Below are 19,121 nucleotides of genomic sequence, written 5' to 3'. Positions count from 1 at the left end.
TCGTCACGAGCCGCAGGGTTTCATTTGGTTTTGTTTGTGTATGTTTTATGACTCTCAAAGCCGTGATTCCCATCCACTGACATTATAGGACTGACAGACTGCAACGGTTTGAGTTAAAAATCTCCCGTTTGTGTTCTCCTGAAGAAACAAAGTCACCTACATCTTGGATGCCCTGGGGGTAAGCAGATAAACATCAAATTTTCACATTTTTAAAACTGTAATAATATTGAACAAATTAATATTTTGTATTTACTGTATTTCTGATCAAATAAATGCTGACTTTTTGAGCATTTAAGACGTCTTTCATACTCCAAACTTTTGAACAATAGTGTACACTGGAATAAACAAGTAAACAACCTTCTTCAGAGTAAAGTCTAAACCAAATGTGGATGTAACCATGGTCAGTGTTAATATTTAGATATAATCATAATCATAAAGATTATATTCTCCTAGATCCAGCACATCAGTGATGGTGAGTTTCAGATAATGTTGTGTGTTAGAGAGGCCGGCGTTTAGCCCGAGTAAACATGCAACTCCTAAACCTGCATTGAGTGAGCTAGTTTGAGTTCATGTAAAAGAGTTTCATACCCGCTGTAAAGTCACAGTGTACTGCTCCCAAACCGTCTCCTCCATTCCTGAGCTCTGCGTAGAAAAGAGAAAGAAACCATCATTAATCACCAGTCAGGCGTCACTAATGTCAGTATGCTGTGTGGAGTGACATGCAGGGTTGAGTGGCTCATACACAAATTGGTCCTAAATGAAGTGTCCTGAACTAATTATTTCATAATTACATGGATGCACACATAACATTAATGGAATATTCCTGGTCAAGTACAACTTAAGCATGACAGCATCTGTGGCAATTACATTGGACACACATAATCAGCAGTTCCTCCTCCTAGAATAATAAACCCACTTCATTGTTTTTTTACAAACTGAGGTCAAACTGAAGTCAAAATTACTTTCTGTAATTTTATCTAATCAACAGCATACCACAGATTCTATCGATACAGTTTAAAGGTGAAGTGTGTCATTTTTAGGGTTAAAATACTTTAGTATATTCCAGCTTCATGTGGAGCTTCAAAATATTGCTGTTTGTTCAAGCATCCCGACCAGTCCAGTTTGGGCCAGCAAAAGCAAACGGGAAACATATATTAAATATATTAATATATTTTAATATATTAATATATTAAAAATATATCTTTTTTTAATTTTAATTACTTATTTTATTTTTTTATGTTTTTATTTTCACACTACCTATCAAACTTTTGGGGTCAGTACATTTTTTTATTAAAGAACTCAATATTTTTACTCGGCAAGGATGCATTAAATTGATGCGTAAAGACGTTTATAATGTTACAAATATTTCCTTTTTTTTTTTTTTTTAAAGGCTGTTCTTTTGACTTTTATATTTAATCAAAAAATCCTGAAAAAATGTATCACAATTTCCACGAAAATATTAACCAACACAATAATAAGAAATGTTTCTTGAGCAGCAAATCAGCATATTAGAATGATTTCTGAAGGAAAATATTTTACAATATTTTAAACTGGAAAAATAATAATATTACTGTTTTTACTGTATTTTTGATCAAATAAATACAGCTTTCTTGTGCCCAAGACGCATTCAAAAACATTTAAAAATCTATCCAACCCCAAACTTTTGAACAGTAGTGTACATTTTATTTTTATCACGTTATTTTATTGTACACACTTCACCATAAAGTTGTAAATAACCCAGTATATTCCTTAAAATGAGATTATGAAAATGAATATTAGTCAATAATCAATAAATGAAGACCCTCCCCGGCTATATGGTATCATCCAGAAATACCTGTGAGCGCCTCATTATTCGGTACGACTCATTACATCACTGCATCAAACTGAGGGTCTACCACATACGGCAGAAGAGTGTGTATGAAGGATGGGCCTGTCATTTCCACAGCTCACAAGGGTGAAAGTAAAATTTTTTATTCTTAAGAATAATAAAGACATATGAGGACTGAATCCATGTCAACTCACAGCTCCATGCAAGTCAATGTCCTTAAACACGACACCAGGGTCTGCATATCCCTCTTTAGGACACATATAAACAACCGGCCCCCAGCGACTTAAGACTGGTTTTGTGGTCCAGGGTCATATATTTGAATATCTTCATGCCATATAGTCACATTTAGCAGTGTGGAGCAGGGCGATAGTATAATTCACATTTTGCAAAGATACAAGCAATCAAGCAGTCGAGATATGATATATGGTATTAGACTTGTGCCGATATTCGGTAATGCGATATATCACGGTAATTAATATGCAATCTAAAGTTGCAACTGTGTTATTTAATGAGCTAGCATGAACTAAGACTTGTATTTTTTAAACAAGGATTAATAACTTCTGTAGCAAATGTAGCTATTGCTCATTGTGAATGTTAATGCATTAACTAAGGTTAACTAATGAGGTCTTATTGTAAAGTGATACCTATTGGTCTTTATAGTTCTTTTGCACTTTAATCTGTGTAAAACTTTTAACTTTATACATTTTTCTGTATTGCTTTATTGCATTTAAATGTTCAGTTATTTTTGTTATAAGAAAAAAGTTAGTAAACCTGTTATCCTGTATTATGACAGCACTTTTTTTTTAACTTAATTTCAATATCGTGATAATACCGTACACCGTAATAAAAGCATTAGCAATTAACCGCAACATGAAAATTTGATACCGGCATATCCCTATATGGTATATATCGCCCTACACAGTAATACTGTATGTTTACTGTAAAGTTTGACATACTTGTATATCCAACTCTATAAAGAGTTGGGTGCTAATAAAGTTATGTTTTGCGATGAAATCAAAAAATCAGGCAGTTGTGATTTGCTATATAGTCTATCGCTTTAGATGCGTGTATTATATATGTATGCAAATAAAGGTGGATATAACATATCGCTGTGTGATAATACAGTTTAAATTTTTGCGACAATATATAGCCGAGATTTGCTTTATAGTGTTTACTGCTTTAAGTAAGTATGCTGCATGTATGCAGTTAAAGTAGGATGTATTTTTAATATATCGCTGAATAATAATCCAGTTTACATTTTTTGATGATATAACAATCAAGCAGTTGACATTTGCTATATAGAACATGTCACTTAAGGCCCCAATTTACTTAACAAGAAATCAAAGAACAAACTGCCGTGAGTTTATTGAGCCTTTAATATGTATGAGTATGGTTTGATATATGTATAGCAGTTGCATAATTCGTAATTATTTATTAATTTGGTAATTAATTCAACTTAATTATATGTTTTCTGGTGATACTGTTCTTTTAAAGAACCAGGGCTGTCCAATCACACCACAGATCAGGTATAACATCACTCTGAAGAAAACGGTTGATGTGCAACTTAAATATACATTTGTTTTTCCTTTTCTGTACTTCCCTTTAGCTTTTCCTTACAAACACACACTTCCTCTCATCCCCGTTGGCGTGCGGCTCTAATTGGAGGATTGTGCCTGTAGATATCTGCCCTCAAACTACTATGGAAGCATACAATTAGTGTGGACATGTGCATTTGTTTGGCTCTCCACAAGCACTCAGAGAGTGCCCTATGCAGCAAATAAAACTAATCCACAGAGATAAAGTGAATAAAGGGCCTGACGCTGATAAGCTAAGACAGCTCTCCTCCTCTCCTCCTGTGCTGGGCTGTTTTCTGTGGGTGGCTAGTGGAGATATTGTTCATAAGATGGTGATGAGAAAGACCGATAGCGAGAGAGCTAAAGATGCTGCATCATTTGAAGGCAGTTCAGACTGCTTCTACAAAGCACTCACCTCCTTGTTTTGGAAAAATGATGGAAAGTTTCATAGCTAAATGGAAAATTACATAGCTGCTCGCTTCATAAATCAAAGAATGCCACAGGAATGTCCCTGGGGACTTTCCAAATGTTAAAATGAACAACAATTATGAGCATTTTCTCTTAATCTAGTTTGCCTGAGCAAGTTAATAAACAAAAATGCATTTATGAGCATATGAGCATTAACTAACAGTTCAGTCAGGACCACTCCGTTTGATTGAGATTATTGTAGAGGTCCTGAACATTATTTTTGGCAGCAGGCTTCGCTCTGAAGGGTTCAGATTCTGCGCTGTCCACAAGCAAACCTCACTGACGCTTGAGCTCCGTTCGTCGGTCAAACTAGACTTTAGCCCAAAAATTAAAATTCACCCTCATGTTGTTCCAAACCCATATTTTTCTTTCTTCACCATCGGGTTTGATGTCAATGACGTCACTGACGTCAAAACTTATCTGAACTCACATGACAGGATTAAAGAGCTATGAAGGTGGGGAAGGTTTTCAGCAAACAAAACTTTTTTTTTTACATTTCAGTTTCATATTGTGCTATCGCATGGCTTCAGAGGAGTTATTTAGAGGAATGTAATCGTATGGGCTGTTTTTATGACCCCATCCCTATAGAGTACTGCAAGGATGAAGTATTCATGTAGGCCAAAACCATAAACGAGTGCATTTTAGCACTTCCAGGTCTGTCGTCCTGAAATCAATGTTTTTTTGAATGGGTTTTTGTTTCAATGCCTGAAAGGGATAGTTCACCCAAAAATGAAAATTATCCCATCATTTACTCACCCTCAAGCCATCCTAGGTGTATATGACTTTCTTCTTTCAGACGAATCCAATCAGAGCTATAATAAAAAAATGTCCTGGCTCTTCCAAGCTTTATAATGACAGTGAATGGGTGTTATTTTTAATAGTCCAAAAGAAGTCCAATAAAGCGCATCCGTCTATCATAAAAAGTGTCCCACATGGCTCCGGGGGATGAATAAAGGCCTTCTGAATAAACGCGACTCTCTCATGTACGTGCGTACGACAGTTAGCCAAAGCTAGAGATTATGGTTTATAAAGTTTTAAAAATTTATATTTTTCTAACAAAAACGCATCAATTCGCTTCAGGAGGCCTTTATTCACCCCCTGGAACTGTGTGGGACACTTTTTATGATGGATTGACGCAGTTTATTGGACTTCATTTGGACTATTGAAAAATAACACCCATTCACTAGTATTAGTCTGAAAGAAGAAAGTCATATACACCTAGGATGGCTTCAGAGTGAGTAAATCATGGGGTACTTTTCATTTTTGGGTGAGCTATACCTTGAAGTAAGGTCTGTGGTGAACACAAGCTCAAGATATTTTCATGTTTTATTTTACAACATAAAATACATCAGTAATACCCCCTTGAGATTTTTAAAAGCATTTACTTGTCTTGAAAAAGGTGGTTGCTAACATGTGGCTAAATGGGAATACAGAAGTTGTCTTTGACATTAAACGGGTCCTTTCACAGCGCCAAAGTCTTTATAATTGTACTCTTGCAAACTATTCTACTTTAAACTTTCAGGGAAAATGTTTTGTTTTAAATAAACACTGAAAGAGCTGTCACTGAAAGAACATTCTGACTGCAATACTTAAGACATCTCTGCTGGAAACCAACACCCATCCCTCCTGAGAACTAACCTAAAAAAAATCCATCTCTTTCTCCAGTCTTATTTAATAAACTCCTCACAACAAGGTCAAGACTCTCATCTCTCTCTGGCTTGGCTCGGTCTCAGAGGAACAGGACCCTGAGAGCAGCCTGTGAGGAGGACCCTGCTGGTCCCAATAAGCTGAGATGTTTCTGCAACAGTGTTTCCTGTCGACAGGCCCATCAGCATGAAGCCCTCTACACCAAACAGACCTGAGAGAGCAGAGCCACCGGGACAGCATGTAAACTCAACCTGCAGACCGCAGCCCGTCACGCTAACATGTCTGAACAGCCTGTCCACACAAGCAGATACAACAGGTTAGACGTGTGACAAAGAGGAGGGTATGTGATGCATACATACACACACACACACACACACACACACTACACCCACATACCCACTGGAGCAGTAAATCAGCCGCTACACTTGTCAACAGAACACCTGAGCAAAAACAAAGGCAAAACTGTATAGTAAAAACACCCCTCCATATGATAGGGAAGTCCTGGTTGATATTTATTAGCGGTCAACCACTATGGGTTTTTTTAATAGCTGATATCAATAAAGCAGGGTGATCAATTATAATACTTATAAAACTTAATGATGACAAATGCAACATTTACAAAATTGTAATTGTATTATTTATTTGACAAAGCTAATGGTAAATTTTTGACAAAAGAATGAAAAAAAAAAAACATCTGTAAATCACCTAATCCAGCATGATCATGATCAGGTCAGTAATATCAAATTGGTCAATTAATCGGCCTGGACGATATATCTGTCTGTCACTAATGTTGACGTGTTTGAACTTTGTGCTATGAAATGAGCAACAAGAAGTTCACTAAATATCTCGCAAATTTAACCACCCGTAACTCCCGAACCCCGGGGGCTATCGACTCATTCGAAAGAGGGCCTCGAGACATACACTCAATTCGCGTTCGAGAGGGTTCCTCCAGCTGAAGGGATCCCCTGAATTTGGTGCAGATTCGCCACGCCTTTACGGAGATATGGGCGTTCAAAGTTTCAATGGTTTTCCATATTAAAGCGTTTCATCCAGGTCGCCAGTAGCAAACAATGGAGCACGCTCTGCTGGACAAACTAAGTAATTACACCATTTCAAGCATTTTATCTGCGTTATATGTTCTGTAAAAAAAAAAATTTAATAATGCTGAGGAAAAAAGAAAAACCCATAACTATGATTGTCTGTAAACTTTCAGATAGCCTACTTAAAGAACACTTATTTTTAAAATAATTATTTTAAAAAGTAGCCTGCTTATATAATTTAATTTAAAAAAATTAAGTAAAATTTGCACAAAATAAATTTGATATAAAATGTATATGGAAACGTAGCCATGCGCAGTAATATTGAAAATTGAGAATGTGACGCATCGTGATATTGAATTGAATCGAATCGTTGACATGATAATCGTAATTTAATTGAATCGTTTAACCAGTGAAGATTCACACCCTTATTTTTAAGATGGCAGTACTGACTTACAGAGATTCCAACTATAAACAAAAAGCATTGAAACTGCCATTTTGGTTAAAATGTAAAGTTGTAAAGATGTATTTGCACAGCAGAAGAATTAATTAGGAAAAAAATGTAGATCAAGAATCGTTTTGGAATCGGATCGTGACTCCCAGAATTGGAATCGGATCGGATCGTGAAGTGCCTAAAGATTCCCACCCCTAATGTTTACATGTAGCCTATTTTACCAAAAAAAAAAACATAAAAAATATTTAAATATATGAGCACTAAGTCATGGCACAAATAAATCATTGCGGTTTTGAACCAGTGTTAATTTCGTCAACGAAGACGACGGCGAAAAATATTCGTTAACGAGCTAAAACTAATATCTGATGATAAAAACTATGACGAAATTTATGCCGCGTCTTCGTTAACAAGACGAGATGGGACTATAATGTTATTTGAGGACTACCGGACATTCAAAATACATCCTATAGGCTACTGTCTTGTCCTTCAAATTGTGCATCCCTGTCATTGGATTGCAATCGGATAAGGGGCATTTGCATATCTAGTCTCAGTATGGCAGCCGCAGTGGATGGAGAGGCTACCAAAATGTGAACTAGCGATCTGAAGCAATGGCCTCAGCATCCAAAGGGGTAGGGATAAGGTGACCAGTCGTCCCGTTTTTCCCGGGAGTCACAATTCGTTGTCGATTTAGAGAAGGCGGGATAGGCGGATCCGTGTCATTAATGTTAACCAACAAAAGATGTTAAATAAATATAAGTAAACATACTGTATCTGAAAAATGAGTTTAATTTGTATCTCTTTCATATTGTCTCATTGTCTTAATTCTGCTTTTTTTCCAAAAATTATAGTTTAATTGATTTGGTCTAAAGAGAGAAGAATTAATGACTTATTGACTCAATCATTTTTGTTTGAAGACCACATATAAAATAGCAACCAAAATAAATGTTGGTAACTGCATTTTGACTAAAAGTAACGACTAAAAGTAATGACTAAAAGTTGACAAAAATGCAATGACTTTTCGTCGACTAAAACTATGAAAGACTCAAATGACTAAAATGTGACTAAGACTATTAAGCATTTTCGTCTCAAGATAAAGACTAAGACTAAATCTAAAATGCCTGTCAAAATTAACACGGTTTTGAACTGATTTAAACAGTTTGAACAGATTCACAAAAAATAACTTACTCTATTGCCAATTTTGCAACTTAAGTTTAAAAGAGTTTAAGAACAGAGATGCTAATGAGACATCTGTCTTAATAATTAAAGAGGGATTGTGAAATTAGTCTAATGACTTTAGTCCACTTAATGAAAAATGCAATAAAATAATTGCGATCTATCTTAACTTCATTGCTAAATCACTGTGAATATACTCAATACATCGGCCAGCCCAAGCACACGCACTCATACACATCAATCCACAAACACCACTTTGCCAGTCACTCTAAAAATACTCCTCACACCTGAGGGATACAGAGACCCAAACACCTGCTCCCCTCTGCCTCACACGGTAATGACCGAAGCAGAAACCCCAGACAGAGAAAGAGTTTAAACAGCACGGCAGATGGATCAACAGAGGCAATGCAGCCACTGCCAGTAAAAGCTACGCTATGCGACAGGAGCCAGTGAAGTCCACACGCACACACCTGCATTACCGGCTCACGCACACCAACCAGGATGCTTCGTTCAAACATTTAATCTGCGGTTTGCGTTCCGCTCATTATCATTAGTTCGCAAAGTTTTATTTCAACAAGCAACATCAGACTGACGCAACACAAAACCACAAATCTCCCCAAGCACAAACAATCCACAAACCCAAACGCTTCGCTGGCATACAACACGACACGTCACAAAACTTTGCACACAATCACAAAACACGCCCACTAACGCGATACAAACCAACTCCGTACAAATCGAGCCTACTGCGGGGTCTAGGAAAGGGGGGTAGAAACACGACAATCTTCTCTCTAAGGTGGCAGCTGATAAAAGGGTTTATCCCTGGAGGATCAAGCCACCGCGAGTGCCTTTTTTTCCATCCCCACCAGCAGTCTGAGCAGGCATGACGCATGCCTGGGTGAGAAGAAGATGATGAAGCTGTTCCTTAGCTCCTCGGTCTCCCCCCGCACCTCGATTCGAGCCCCTCCGCGCCGCCTCCATCTCTGGGCTCTCTGCAGGCGCACGCAGCAACCAAAGGGGAGCCAGTTCACACTCATCTCTCCCCATGGCCACCCAACCTCCAATCTAATTAAGCTCTGAGGCGGAGAAGATTAGGCGCCCGGAGAGAGGGAGAAGAAGAGAGAGAGAGAGAGAGAGAGAGAGAGGGACTATAAATAAGACTCACGGAGCCACGGCGAGTCCTGAACGACTGCACAGCGCGTGCCCACTTTCGGCACAGTACCGTCTTCATGTCTGCGCTATCTCTCGTTCTCTCACTATGATTCTGCCGGTTCTCTTCTTATGTAATCCTAATACACAACTGGCCTACATTTACACACACACACAGATCAATACCTACATATTTGTGTGTGTACAGACGGAGTGTATACAATATTAACTTATGCACACACACACACTCTCAAGAAATCCCAAGAGACTGCAGCGATCCGCAGGACAACAGCGTTCACTTTAATATTTCAACATTGCGCACCGCTGAGGAAACTTTGCAGCATTTTTAAAAACGCTTTAGCAGGGTAGCTTCCACTTGCATATGTATTCATAGCATATAAGTATTTTAGTGTTATCTATTTATCAGTGATGCATTTTTTTAAACTGAAATTATAGTTTTCATTTAGCCGAAAACCAAAACTAAAAATAGTTTAATAAATAATCAATTATTTAAAAAAAAAGTATGTAATAATCAACACTCAAAGAAACTTGCTGTAAATAAACATTTAAGGCAAATTTTTATATACACTTAATTATTATTATAATTATTTATTATTTTCAGCCGAATATTTTCAGTGCATTACTACTATTTATGTCTCAAAACAAAATATGGCTTATTGCATTTAGATCAGGAATGTTCTAAATGGGATACAAACCCAAAACCTCTCTGTAAAAATATTGATTAGGCCTATTCCTTCTTACATTACAATACATTTCAGGAAGAAAACGTTCAGCTGGGAGATTAAGCACTTCCTTGTTTACTGAATTAAGCACCTATGGAGGCAGAAACGAGACTGACTAAATGAGGAAATTGTGAAAACTCCCCCTTTTTGATCTAATCTATTTCCCAGCATTCTCTTAATGATGTAGGCTTGATCTCACTCAAACCTGAAAGAGACAGCTGAATTTGTAAACATAAGACAATAAGAGATCATGGGTCATAAACCAGGCACTCACAACACTATCTCTGATAGCAGTGAAAAGAAGATTAGAAGGTTTTACGGCCATTAACAATCTCTTGCCGTCACTGTCCATATTAGCATGACCCCTAGTCCTTAAGGAGTACCTTATAAGATGATGACGACCCGCTGATGCACCTAGCAGCTAAAACACACTCTAATATGCTTGACCTGACCCATAAGATCTTCATTTCAGTTACTGATACAATTTCGTTGAAATATTCAACGTTGAAATATTATTATGATTAAAAAAGCTGTTTTCTTATTTGATGCCTTCGAAAAATCTCAGAATCGATGCAGAATCATTTCTCGATTCGCGATGCATCGATTTATTGTCCCAGCCCTACTGAAATCATTCTAATATGCTGATTTGCAACAAATATGTCTTATTATCAATGTTAAAAACAGTTGTGCTGCTTAATATTTTTATAAAAACCTCAATTGTTTTCAGTATTTTTGATTAATAGAATGTTCAAAAGTACATATATTTGAAATAAAAATCTTTTGACATAAAAATTTTGTTAAGTTTAATGCATCCTTACTGAATGAAAATATTAGTTTCTTTAAAGTAGGCCTGGGCGATAAAACGGTATCGAGATTTATCGACGGTACACCTTCTTCGATAACGATATAAAAAATGTTCGATATAGTGCACGATATAGGCACGTGCTATGAGTGACACAGACAGCACACACAAACAAGAACACATGCTGAATTGAGTGCTGTGCTGTGCCTGCCTGTGATGAGGACACTGTGAATAAATCTGTTGTATAAAATAGAAAAAATATTATCAATGTTAAAAACAGTTGTGCTGCTTAATATTTTTATAAAAACCTCAATTGTTTTCAGTATTTTTGATTAATAGAATGTTCAAAAGTACATATATTTGAAATAAAAATCTTTTGACATAAACATTTTGTTAAGTTTAATGCATCCTTACTGAATGAAAATATTAGTTTCTTTAAAGTAGGCCTGGGCGATAAAACGGTATCGAGATTTATCGACGGTACACCTTCTTCGATAACGATATAAAAAATGTTCGATATAGTGCACGATATAGGCACGTGCTATGAGTGACACAGACAGCACACACAAACAAGAACACATGCTGAATTGAGTGCTGTGCTGTGCCTGCCTGTGATGAGGACACTGTGAATAAATCTGTTGTATAAAATAGAAAAAAAAGTCTAATTTAAAATAAACATTTGCATTTAAATGTTAGGAGTGCGTCAGGGGGCGTCATCAGTGGCGCACGAGATGCGGTGATAATGATGTAAGTGACGTTGTTGCATTTTAATGTTTTGTTAGTCTAGCCCACGAGATGCGCAACTGCTGTGTTATGCATTGAAAATATTAGAGAAATAATGCGGAGAAGATCTTGATTAGGTGAAAACCGAAACATATTTTAAGGCATGAGAAAATTATTTTCACAAGAAAAAACATTTAAATATGTCATTTTGATGATCAAAGATAAGTTTTAAGGGATGAAATATTTGACCACAGGGGGACTTTAAAAAAAATTTACTGATCGCAAACATTTGAATTTTAGTGTAAAATACAATTTAATGATTATTCAATAAAAAGTTTTTTTTTTAATTTACAGTGTATCTCTGATTTTTAAATCAACCACTACATTATAACTTTTACATTTGTACTTGCACATTGTTTTTATGGCTAGATGTCAAATATCTGATTAACTGAAGGAATAATCAACATATTAATCGATTATGAAAATAGTTGTTACACAATATAATTACACTTACATTTGATCAATTTGATCAAATGCAACGAACACTGAACATTACCTATACGTTCATTTATTTCAATCCCATTACCTTGGTGTTGTTAGCACTACAGGAATGTCATAATGTCTTATAATAACAGCAACAATGTGTATTCACAAGCTGTTCCATGACACACATGATATAAGTGTGTGATTTCTATTATTCAGTACTGACACTAAAACAGACACCAATTTAACATGTGACCAAAAAGTGCAGCACAGGGACAGACATCCACAGACTGATGCTCTTTGTTTGCTCCACTAGACAGGCAGTCCTCCAAAATAAAGCACTAACTGTCTCAGAAAACAACTCCAACAATGGATGGAGAAAGAAAGTCTTTATAATCTAGATTCTTGAACAAGAATCTCTTGAGAGTGACGCTGAAAAATGTAATACAGAAATCAGTGTGTCTTTTGGAAAAATAAATACTCTGGTGAAAATAAGTACCGATAGCAGTAATATTTATTTCTAAAAGATAAAGACTACAAAAAAAAAAAACCTGCAGAATTACAATTCGAAATTCATGTACAAACACAGTTTGTTGGAGCCGTTCAAATCAATATAATCTAGTTGTTGTGGTATTTAAAAAATGTAATATAAAACGTAATAAAATTATTTAAAAAAAACAAGTAAAATCAATTGCTATAAAGATATCTGATAAAGCATCAAAGATTCTTAAATGACATTTTAAGAAGAAGTTGCTGTTTTCAGCCATTCAAATCAATAATTTCAGCTTCCCATCACACCCTTAAACAACACAGCTTCTCTACAAAACCCCGCCTCCAAAGATATTTCAGCCAATCCAATGTTAGCATCCCAAATGACAAACAGAGGCTGTATTAGACTCTATAATGCTGTCACAGAGACGAGTGTGATTTGTAAAGACACATATTTCAGCGATATCTGTCAGGCAGCAAAACATTTCATGTGTGGTTAAAAAAATGAAGATAAATCACGATGTAAATGGCTGCAAATGCCCTTCACGATTTCTACCTTGCAATTTAACAAATACTTTTTTCAACACCACACACACAGTCCTCTGCATATACCATGACATATACCAAGCTCAGAGAAACAGCCTGCGTTCCTCTGTGAATTCAAAGAGAATTCTGCTCGAGCTGTGAGCAGACTGTTAGCACATGATTAAGAGTCTCCTTGAAATTCATTGTCACTTTCCATATGGTTCCTCTTGTAATAAAACATTTCCCCCTTTCTGCATGTTTCCTTAAATAAAAGACACTTCCTATTTTAGCACCTAACAGCCCATAACAAATGAATTTTACAATTAATGCTTAAAACAGTTATAGCACATTGTGATAAATCTAAAAGCATTCATCTAGAGCAAAAACCAGTTAGCACTGCCGTTCAGAAGTTTGAGATTAGTACGATTTTTTAAAAGAAATGAATACTTTTATTCAGCAAGAATGCATTTAGTGACAGTAAAGACATTTATAATGTTACAAAAGAATTCTCTATCAAATAAATGCCGTTCTTTTGAGCTTTCTATTAATCAAATAATCCTGAAAAAAAATGTATTCCAGTTTCCACAAAAATATTAAGCAGCACAACTGTTTTCAACATTAACAATAATGAAAAATGTTTTCAAAATCAGCATATTGGAATGATTTCTAAACGATCATGTGACACTGAAGACTGGAGGAATGATGCTGAAAATTCAGCTTTGCCATTATAGGAATAAGAATAAGTAGGAATTACATATTAAAACATACATAAATAGAAAAAGTTCATTTAAATTGTTGTAATATTTCACTATTTTTCTGTATTTTTGATCAAATAAACACAGCCTAGGTGAACATAAGACATTAAAACTTTTTAAAAAAAGAGGTGGTTCATTGTAATTTCACTTTTTTAACGTTAGTTAGTGTGTAACTTTGCTGTTTGAGCATAAACAATATCTGCATAGTTACGAAGCTGAAAGATCAATGCAAACAGAAATATCGTCTTTTAAAATTCTGGCAGTTTAATGCCTACAAAAACGGCTGGTAGGGACTACAACAAGTTACTATGAACTGTTACAATTATACACTTATTTTCACATAGCTATGAGAAGCGTTAAACGCGTCCATGTTTAACGCTTCTCATAGTAGGGCTTAAACACACGACTACGGCAATATACGGTTTATCTGAGTTCTTATTATTATAAAGTATATTTATAAATCGGGAATGCAAAGTTCCCGATTTATAATTATTTCGACATGTGGGGAAGTCGTGGCCTAATGGTTTGAGAGTCGGACTCGTAACCCAAAGGTTGTGGGTTCGAGTCTCGTACCGGCAGGGATTGTAGGTGGGGGGAGTGAATGTACAGCGCTCTCTCCCACCTTCAATACCACAGTGAACTACGGCTGTGTGTCTGTGTAGTAAATTCTGCTCCATCTGAAAGCACGTGATGATGATTTCCTGCTGAATACAGAACCGGCATTACTAACAAAATGCGCATGACAATCGCATTCAATTAATCGTGCAGCCCTATCTCATAGCTATGTGAAAATAAGTGTATAATTCCGTACTGTATTAAAGTGCAGTTTCCGTACTGTATGCTTGCACAGGTTCTGCACGATCCTCTTCAATAATATCCTCTGCTTCTCAATCGGGCTCAAACTGATAAGCGACATTAACGACGCCTTTGTTTACAATACAACCGGAGCACACGCCACTGAGGAGTGGGGCGGGACGTTTAGACGCACACTAGAGGCGGTTTAGCCAATCACAACACACTGGGCTAGCTAAGCAATCAGAGCCCATCGCCTATTTCTGAGGGAGGGGCTTCATAGCAGGAAATTGATCAGCGCGTTTCTCAGAGAAGGGACAGAGCTGTGTGGAATAAAGGTAAATTATGTAAAAAATAATGCGGTTTTTAAAAAACGAAGCATTAACACACGTTAGACTGCACCCCATAAACACAATCAAGCCTAGAAAAAAACCACTGAACCACCCCTTTAAAAAACAACCGACCCACAAACTTTTGAATAGCAGTGTATGCGTCAAAACAAGATATGAAAAAACCTGAACTCAAAATGTAATTCAAAACTTGATTAAGAGTTGGATCAGTTGACATGAAGTGAATCAGCACTGTTCTGAGAAACTAACGCATTAAACATACGCCATGTTCATGTCTTATTAAAAGTTGTCTCTAACCACTCTAAAATATTAAACCGTTCTGTTCCCCACAAATGAAAAAATCATGCAGTCAGAAATTATGGAAAAGTGTCAGCATTTTTACTTCAACGTCATCAAAGTAAAGCTTAAAAAATTGATAGAAAAACTGGCTGAATACTTTGGCATGTTCTTAAGAGACACTTCAGAAAGTCCAAATTCCCAGTGACACTTCTATTAGACAATGAATCAAGATCAAAGTACAGAAACACAAGCGCATTACCCAAGCACACATCCTCTTCCAGCGTCCTAAATCAAATGACCCTGTTCTGTTCCGACTCATTTGAAGCACCGTTTCATCTTCAAAGAGAAACAAATCATGCCGTTTCACCAAGCAGCTGCCACATTTTCCTCCACCGCCAACCTAGAGTACAAAACTAACCGATGCCCAACTATTTCCCATCCTGTTATGAGGCTTTAACAGCGTTGTCTACATCTAACTGACGGTTGTAAAGAGGGTCAGCGTGTATCTTAGACAGGGATCCGGTGTTCTGTAGTAGGGCAGGAGACGGCTGGCACATTTAATCCATGGTGTGGGATAAATGTGTGGATGGCCCAGGCTCATCTGTATATCACATTGAATTTCTTCAAGTGGCTGGTTGAAGGGTGTTGGACACAAAAACACGTCCAAAAGGCTACAAGAGATGAGACGAATTCTTCTAGCGCCACTCCTTCAGCTAATAATACAACTGCTACCGATGCCATCCCAGCCTCCGTGTTCCGAGGGATGACACCTCACTTAGCCACATACACTCCTGCTATGTGATGTAAACGATACCATGAACAGGTTTCTGGCATTGGATGTTGAAACATTATACACACACACACATACACATATAGAGAGAGATCTCAGAATAGCAACTCCACTACACTCGATAATTGCCTACTATGCAGCTGTTGGCATGTTAAATGGTGGACATTGAAAAAAAAGAGCATGTAAAGTGGGTAAAATGTAAATCAGATCAGCCCATGCAGGGGAAGCTTCTCCTGGCCGTTTATCAGTCGTGTCCTCATGTAGCTCATCTGAGTCCAGGCTAAAGCCTCTGAGCAGAAGTGGAAACTGGGCTGAACGCCTATCGCGAATGTTTGTTATCTGTGCTTGCTATCCTCATGTTGTGTCCTGCAGGGTGCTGGTATGAATGTGAAGGGCCAAAAGTGAAATTTAAAAGTTTAAAGTCTCTCATGTAGTACATTTGTGGGTTCATATGTGCTTGTGTATCCAATAATCAGTCTGAGGGTCATTTTGAGGTCGGCGTGTTCCGTTTTCTGCACATCATAACAGTGAGTGTCAATCTCTATTTGGAATGGAGTTTGTTTCGAGTCAATATTACACTGATCAACAATGACATTCACAACTGCACTGTTTGTTCTTCAGTATGCAGCTGCCCATTTATTTAAACAATATTTCAAAAATGTATAGAGCCTGTGTTATTGTAGAACCACAGTTGAAGGATGTAAGGGTAATCAAAAAATTAATAAATAGCATGAACACCAATAATTGAATCAACAGTTATCTATATATCATCTCATTCTCTTTTTATTCAGTTGTTTAAACACACCCTAACAATTAATAAAGTCATAGCCTTGCCTATAATTGGGCCTTGAAGAGCAGTGTTGTCCTTGTTAACTAATAATAAAATAGTATTCGTTATTTGAAATACAGTTGACATAAAACATAATTATCAGATGAAAAACAAAGTTAAAAAAATATTATGAAAAAATCATTAAAAAGGTTAGACAGCTAACTGTAATAAAACAAATTTAAGTTAAAACAATAAAAATGACAAAACCACATAACAAAATTACTAAAAGTAAAATTTAAATGAAAATTTAAAGTTAAAAATAAATAAATAAAAACATTTATTATAATAGCATATTTATTATTACTAAAATAACCCTAATAAAAACATTGTCCTGGATTGCATTAATACAAGTATTACTAAATAAATAAAACCGACTTGGCACTACTGGTACTTTTGAAGAGGCCTGACTAAAAGACTTCTGTATTCAAAATTAGCACTAAAAAATTGGGCTCATTTAAGCTGTTAGTTGTTCAGTTTACAAGAATTAGACCCTTTGCACACAACCCTAACTTTGACCTCTAGCGCTCAAGTATATACAAGCATTCTTAAACAAGAGGCATCATCATGCGAGTGATGAATTTCATAGAAACAGAGATGAACAGGAGGCAAGAAGCTCAAGGAGCTCTGGTACTTTTAGGGCAGGTCAGGGTTATGGCGAAGGCTGCTGGTGACACAATCTCAGCGTCCCTGCATGCCAAATATCCAAAAGCCACAAACATCACAACCATTCTGACACTGAAGAACATGCTGTAAGGAGATCTGAAGGTCACAGTGTTGTCTTCTGTGAGGGTTTCCAACCTCACCGCCTTATAAAGAGCATTCCTGCTGTGCAATCTGACGCTACTCGCTAAAATTTTCAAAAGAAAATGTCTGGACAAGTGCGGAGCGCGGCGCCAGTTATTCTGCCACTGTGATTTTACATCCCTGGAACGAGGCGGCATCTAATCTAGAATAGCGGCTTGTTTCCCATGGTCTCGGCGTGGGATTGGAGGGTTCATGTAAACCAGTGCTCACGTGATCTTATTATGATGGGTTTTACACTGATGCATAATTTGTGGAGCCTTTTCTAAAATAACTCGCAGCACTGAGAAAGAGGTCACGCTTGCACTGTAAACAATGATAGTAAAACAATAGTTGTCTAACTATGATGGGCAGATAAAGACAGAGTTAGTGAAAAGAGGATGTGCAAAGCTTGCTCATCCCGAAAACAGAGGTCATTAGGAAGCCACGCTTGACGCACACCCAAACATCTATTCAAAGAGACTAACTCCCAGGCATGTTTAGAGCACAGACTAATTTTACCCACTTCCCATCTGACCCGACCCTACATTCCACAAACATGTATGTGTCAGACTCTTCTTAGTCATTAATCAAAGACCTAAACTACAGAAATCAAGTTCTACAGATGTTTTCATTATATCACGTTTGGTTATAACTAAATCCCTCAAGCACAGTCATCAAACTAAACAGATCGTATTGCATACTGTTATAAATTTTATACTGTTATATACTGTTACAATTGCATATAAGGGAGTCAGAATACCATGTGACACTCACTTGTTTTTAATGGCAATGTGTTACTGAAACAATCCGCCAGGATTTCCAGAGTTTTCCATACATTACAAAGTGGCAAAACATTTGCTAATGCCAGAAGAAAAGCTCTTCAAAATAATGCAAAACAAAGGGGAAAAAAATGGGGGAAAAAGGCTGTGCAGAGAAAGAGAATTTGTTTGTCAAAACATTTGCCGTTTATGATTCTCTGTGTTTGGTAAAGTTATACATGCAATCTTGTTATTCAGTCAGCTGAAGGTAAAACAAGCAAAGAAACCCCAAACAAACCATCAAACAACATATAATAAGCCCAAACATCAATGTGTTATCAAAGAAAAATGCAATTCTAAATGAATAATGCCACTTGTTATTTACTACCAATACTTAAAGGGGTCATATGATGCTTTTTTAAAGATCATTATTTTGTGTATTTGGTGTAACAGAATATGTTGACATGCTTTAATGTTCAAAAAACACATTATTTTTCAAATACTGTACATTATTGTAGGTCCTCTATGTCTCGCGCTCTCTCTCTCTCTCTCTCTCTCTCTCTCTCGCTCGCGCTCTCTCTCTCGCTCTCTCTCTCGCGCTCTCTCTCTCTCGCGCTCTGTCTCTCTCTCTCTCGCTCGCGCTCTCTGTCTCTCGCTCTCTTTCTCGCGCTCTCTCTCTCTCGCGCTCTC

General features: G+C 36.8%; 1 protein-coding gene across 4 annotated transcripts in view; it reads right to left on the bottom strand.

The window, feature by feature from the left end:
• The window catches only part of LOC107757293 (tight junction protein ZO-2-like), a 79,353-nt gene that overhangs the window by 44,134 nt on the left and 16,098 nt on the right, over positions 1 to 19,121 (bottom strand). Inside the window, exons 1-2 of one of the 4 annotated variants that reach the window (XM_016574735.1) lie at positions 9,347 to 9,365; positions 589 to 642 (exon numbers count right to left, since the gene is read on the bottom strand). In XM_016574735.1, coding sequence (XP_016430221.1) covers positions 589 to 633 — 45 coding nt within the window. In that variant the 5' untranslated portion in view covers positions 634 to 642; positions 9,347 to 9,365. Of the gene's footprint in view, positions 1 to 588; positions 643 to 9,047; positions 9,248 to 9,346; positions 9,366 to 19,121 lie in introns of those variants that run through there. The other 3 variants (XM_016574733.1, XM_016574737.1, XM_016574734.1) reach the window with 3 other exon arrangements.

Source organism: Sinocyclocheilus rhinocerous, unplaced genomic scaffold, assembly GCF_001515625.1.
Source record: "Sinocyclocheilus rhinocerous isolate Xijiao unplaced genomic scaffold, SAMN03320098_v1.1 scaffold293, whole genome shotgun sequence".
NCBI classification, from domain to species: domain Eukaryota; kingdom Metazoa; phylum Chordata; class Actinopteri; order Cypriniformes; family Cyprinidae; genus Sinocyclocheilus; species Sinocyclocheilus rhinocerous.
Note: the sequence above shows the minus strand (reverse complement) of the source record. Positions and strands in the feature narration are given on the sequence as shown.